General features: G+C 44.4%; 1 protein-coding gene across 1 annotated transcript in view; it reads left to right on the top strand.

Annotated features, from left to right (window-relative positions):
* The window catches only part of 42sp43 (P43 5S RNA-binding protein), a 6191-nt gene extending 1282 nt beyond the window's left edge, over positions 1–4909 (top strand). Inside the window, exons 3-9 of the mRNA XM_053612882.1 lie at positions 34–130; positions 273–361; positions 475–548; positions 625–705; positions 1252–1481; positions 1715–1768; positions 2370–4909. Coding sequence (XP_053468857.1) covers positions 34–130; positions 273–361; positions 475–548; positions 625–705; positions 1252–1481; positions 1715–1768; positions 2370–2612 — 868 coding nt within the window. The 3' untranslated portion in view covers positions 2613–4909. The remainder of the gene's footprint in view (positions 1–33; positions 131–272; positions 362–474; positions 549–624; positions 706–1251; positions 1482–1714; positions 1769–2369) is intronic.
* Positions 4910–5740: the final 831 nt, after the last annotated feature.

The following is a 5740-nucleotide window of genomic DNA, read 5'->3' as shown; positions in this document are numbered from 1 at the left end:
CAGTACAGCCTTTAGCCTGGCTTGTTGTTCCAGGTGCTCTGAGGCGAGCTGCGGAAAAACCTTCTACAACAGGGACAAGCTGAAGAGACATGTCCGCTACGCGCACGCGGACAAGGAGCAGTACTTTAAGGTAGGACTGGGGCGATATCACCGCTCAGTGTCGGTGTCACGATCCCGGTACTGCAGTCATGTTATCGTGGAAATGCCTGTGAGGACTGTGATCTGTGACTTCTGTTGCGTCACGCTCGTGTGTAAATGTGTATTTCCCATAGTGCACCTCTCTTGGCTGTGTGATGATGTTCCGGAAGCGGCGTGCGCTGAAGGTTCACCAGGCGACTCACGGCATGTCCTCCGGCTTCAGGTGAACACTGGAGCGCCACCCCCTGCCCAGGGGAGTGCACCGCCCCCAGGGGGGTGGGGCACACACTCGCAGCACTCCATACGCCGCTTTAATAACGACTCGTTTCCTCTCAGGTGCTCGAAGGCGGACTGCAGAATGACGTTCAGCACACACAGCGCCCGAAAAGCTCACGAGAAGACCCACAGAGGTGAGAGTTTAATCTGTGTCCAGGAGTGAACGTGCTGATTCGGGACACGCCCTCACCCCTCATCTCTGTGCTGCAGGTTATCCCTGTCCTCACGCACAGTGTCCGGTGGTGGAGTACACCTGGGGTAAACTCCTGAAACACACCGCGACTCACCCAGGTGAGTCCCCGCAAGCCACGCCCAGAGTCTGGGCTTTTGATTTATTTATTAACACTAACTTGGTGCACGGTTTGTGTTTTCTAGTTCTTATTTATTTATTTTTACTTTTTTCAGGAGTTTTTGTGGGTTTTTGGAACACTTGCCCCTCCCCCAGTGTGTTCAGTGTTTCAGTGAAGTGTTTTTTGACTGTTTTTAACTGCAGGGTTGCCCGTTCCTTCCTAACCCACGTGTTTCCGTCTGTGCTTTTAAGCGTTTTGCTTTTCTAGGGTTTTTCTTGGCCTTGTTGATGCTTTAGGGTTTGTCTGTTTTGTTTAATGGTCTTCAGTGTTGGAGGTTTCTGAAGGTTATTTAAGCGCTGTGGTTCTTGGCGTTTCCCCTCCATTATTTTTGGATGATTGAAGATGGGGACGTTCACACTCGCAGGTCGTGTTCTCGAACCCGAGCTCGTACACCTTGATGTTTACGGGTTACTGGAAACACCAGTGACGCATGTTTAGTAGATGCTGGTTTAAGGTGTGTGTGTGTGATGTGTGTCCGTGTGTTCAGCCTCACACTCCTGCTCCACGTGTAAGAAGACGTTTGTGAAACGCGGCGCTTTGCGGCGACACAGGCGCACTCACGCGCTGCAGAAGCCCGTGCTGCTGTGTCCGAGCGACGGCTGCCAGGCGTACTTCTCCACCACCTTCAACCTGCAGCACCACATCCGCAAGGTCCACCTGAAGCTGCTGCGCCATCACTGCTCCTTCCCCGGCTGCGACAAAGCCTTCGCCATGAGGGTAACTAGCATCCTCCTGCTGCGCGAACACCCTTTCCATGCTAGCTGTTAATGCGCTAGTGTGTTTAACGTGCAGGTGCAATAAACATCAAATGTACTTCATTACTGGGTTCTGTGCTTTTGAGTGCTGCCCCCTGCTGGGTGGGATGTCTGCTGTTGTATATACTGCAGTTTATCATGTTTCTAATTAAATAATTTGAGTGTTGTGCTCTGACTGTTTCCTGTGTGCTTTAGGAGAGTCTGGTCCGTCACATGCTTCATCACGACCCTGACGCCGCGAAACTCAAGGCAAGTCGCTTTAGTTCAGTAAATACAAGCTTTTAATGCGACACTGGGGTTTTTTTTGTTTTTGGTAATGTTTAAGGTTTTCTTTTTCTTTGCTTTTTTGGTTCTTTAGTTTGTTTGCTTTGTCGTATTAGTGTCTGAGATTTTTGTAAAAAAATTTTACTTTGACTTTGTTTTTCCTTTTATTGTTTTTAAATATTTTCTTTTTCCTCGTTTTTAAAGCTTTTTTTTTATTTTTTCCTCTTGTTTCGTGATGCAATAAAACACTTCTGAATAACATTTTTCAGGAATTTTAAGAGTTTTTAGTGTCGAAACTTGGCGTCTTTAAAGCTAATTATATTATTAGGAACATTGTGTAGCAGAACACGCCCCATTTCTCTTAAATATTACACACAATCACGATCAGTTCAACAGTTTATCCTTTAACCCTTTGACTCGTTTTACTCTTCATCATAATGTAAACGCTTTTATATGATAAACTCAGGATTTCAGTATTAATATGAACATTAATAATGTTTGATCTGCAGCAGCAGCGCTGTGTAGGTCTCACCTTGAAGTGAGATTAAAGCCTGTGTGTGTGTGTGTGTGTGCGCGCGCGCCACAGCGGAGACCGAAGCGCAGCAGTAAGAGCTGGCAGAAGCGTCTGGAGGGTCGAACCCGGCGCGCTCTGGTGGAAGACGATCTGCGGCGTCTGTTCTCTCTGCGCATGCGCGTCTCTCGCCGCACCAAGCTGGAGGCCAACCTGTCCGGATTATTCAACGAGCGCAAAATCCCACACCACGTCGACCCTGAGGTGAACCTGCGGGACCTCTTCAACATCAAACCCCCGCAAAAGGTCGAAGGTTAAGCTGTGACGACATGCTTGAGTAGAAAATTGGCTTTTTCATTTTCTAAACGCTCAGGATGACGAAGTCAAATTTTCTTCTTTTTTTGTACTGAAGTGAGATTTAAGTTAAAATGGAACTGAGTGTAATTTTGAAGAGGATTTGAGTTTTTTTCTAAATGCAGTGGATTGAGTGCGAATGTAAAAAGTAAACACGGCTTTTTGTTGAAAGTAAAATATGAAGGCGGTATAAATGTCCCCCCTGTGTGTGTGAAGTAAGGCACTTAGTGAAATGAGTTTTCTCCACTGAGATCAGGCTGTAAATTTATTCATTCATTAATCTCATGGAAGTACTGTAATAACCTCAGTTAATTTTGGGAATTTAAGTTTGAGAACCAGTGCTTTAAGTTTTTGTAAATCTCTTGTGACTAAAATAATAAATGGACAGAAGCTGAACTGAAGAACTTGTATTTTTTATTTTATTATTTTAAAATTTTCCATCTATGAAATGTGTTGATGTGCAGAGACTGCGATACAATTTAGTGTGCATTTACTTAAAAAATTATAAATACCTACATAAATGTTACTTTGGTTCCTTCAGTCACTTGTTTCCAGAGTTTTCTTACTGAAACGTACGTGTTAAGATGTGAACAATCATTTGTGTTAAAATAGGAATAAGAATAAACTTTATTTATAGAGCTGTTTATACACGCGCTAGTTTTAATTGAAACTAATTAAAGAGTTTAATTAAAGAACTCCTCTCCTCCTGCTCTGAATACATTGCTGTGGTTTCTTGCTGAATCCTGCGGTTAAAACTGTCCTTGTCTGTCCTGTAAACCAGGACACTTCCTGTCTGTTTCTGTGATGCTGATTTAAATCCATCAGGGAGACGGACCACTTCCTGTGTCTCCTTTTCTGAGTAGAACTCTAACGTGTCCCAAAAAAAATCTCTCCTTCCCCCCTCGGCGGTGAACATCAGGACGTCTACAGAGTTTAGATCAGACGCTTATGTTTGTGTTGAAGATCTGAATAATTAAAAGCTCACTTCTGCACAGTGAGAGTGGAATGGAGTGAAACCCTTATAAAGGCTGCGTCCCAAATCGCCAGGTGGAGCTGGAAATGAGAGATGACCCACAGTGCAAGTTATGGAGTGTTTCCCTGAGAGACCCTGGTCCGGTCCTGTCCTGCTCAGTGAGGATCAGTGTAGATGGCTGTTCACGTTGTATTTGACGTCACTGAATAAAAAAAATTCCAAGGACTGATCAGAGTCTAGATGAGAAGCTAGAGGACAAAACTAGGGACACGTACAACCTCTGGCAAAAATGATGGAATGGGTACACTTAGAGGATGCTCACCTGGCTTTTTTACTTCATCGTGAATAAATAAATCGCAGATGTAACACAAAACAATTAGTTTAATAGTTGAACACTCTGGCTTCATGAAATATACCTCAAACAAATTAAATTATTTTAATTAATGGTGTATTTCTTTCCAAATCAAAGAGGAAAAAAATTGAGTCCCCTTGTAATTTGCATTTCTAAAACAAACACATGTATAAAAATGTAAATTAGTCTGCAGTTTAGAGAGCGCGCAGACATTAGCAAGCTGTTGGACTTGACTAATTGAAATGAAACGTGGCCCCAATAAGAGAGTTGAATGAAAGGAAAGGATTATAAACTTCTGCAAGAAGGAAATCAGACACAGAGCGGTAGAAGTCTGATGTTCCTAAAATCTGGTGCAAGTATAAACAAAATGGGAAGGTTATAAAAGGACCTGTATGTTCTTTTATTTTGTTTAGACCAAGGAAGACTCGAAGCGATACGCCTTGAAAATAGAAAATGCACAACGAGATAAACGAGCGGAAACAGGAGCCGGTGGTCGAGACGGAACTGTAAGAAATCAGATGGATGAAGCGGGGTTCACGTATAGAAAAACCAAACGAAAACCAGCACGGACACCTGGACAGAAGAAAAAAGAAAAAAAGCCAGAGGAGGAGCAACATGGTACTAATTGTGATTTTTGATGATTCCATCATTTGTTCCTCTACTTGATCTGGAAAAATTAAGCCATTAATTTAAATGATTTTATGGAATTTGTTTGAGGTGTTTCACGAGGCCAGAATGTTCAGCTCTTAAACAAAAATAGTTGTGTCATATCTGCCATTTGTTTATTCGCTAGAAAAAAGACGGGGGAGCGTCCTCTACATGTGCTGATTCCATCATTTTTGCCGGGGGGGTAAGAGAGGAGAAGAGATCTAAGGAACTAAAACAAAATGAAGACGAGAGACGACGCCTAGGGAAGTAAAATGTCACGGTGTAACCCAGAGGATATAAAGAGCGTCAGGTGGGACTAACAAATCCTAACAGGAAACAATGGCCATATAAGGAAATGAGTGGCACAACAATGCCATGAAGTACTGTATCCCTCACTGCAAGACTAACGTCCTGGGGTGGAGTCAAACCTGATCCAGCTCCTCCTACCTGGGGGCGGAGACGAGTCGGTGTGTTTCGGGGTAGATACGGAAGCGTGTGTTCTATGATGTACAGGATGTCACGGGTTAGGTTCAGAGTTGGAAGTTGGAACAGGTCCGGCTCCACCCTTCTGGTTCTCCGAACCGGGACAGAAGGTGTGTGGAGTACAGCGAGTCAATAGAGACGCACTTAAAGCAGGTACGTGAGGGCTGCGTCCCAAATCGCTCTTCCTGTCCCTGTTAGAAGACTCTAGGATATTAATAACGTGTGAGTGAAGTAGATCATTAGATAGACACATCAAAACAAACGCTAATAATTACAACATTAATATTTTATTAGCATGCAAGAGAGAACTGACAGATGCTGACACCATAGCTCATCCAGCCCGCGTCTCTCCGCCGGCGCTCCCGCCTCCCCACCGGCGTTCCCGCCTCTCCGCCGGCGTTCCCGCCTCTCCGCCGGCGTTCCCGCCTCACTGCCGGTATTCCCGCCTCACTGCCGGTATTCCCGCATCCAGGGATCCAGCGTTCTCCACTCTGATCAGCATAAAGCTCTCACGGAAGATTAATGTATGAGTGAATTATCATATTTTTTTGCTTTGTTGCAGAAACATTCAGGAACAGATGACCCAAAAACCCACTTACTCTCTCTCTCTCTCTCTCTCTCTCTCTCTCTCTCTCT

This window comes from Ictalurus furcatus, chromosome 24 (genome assembly GCF_023375685.1).
Source record: "Ictalurus furcatus strain D&B chromosome 24, Billie_1.0, whole genome shotgun sequence".
Taxonomy (NCBI): Eukaryota; Metazoa; Chordata; class Actinopteri; order Siluriformes; family Ictaluridae; genus Ictalurus; species Ictalurus furcatus.
The sequence above is the reverse complement of the archived record's forward strand: the minus strand, read 5'-3'. Positions and strand labels throughout refer to the sequence as shown.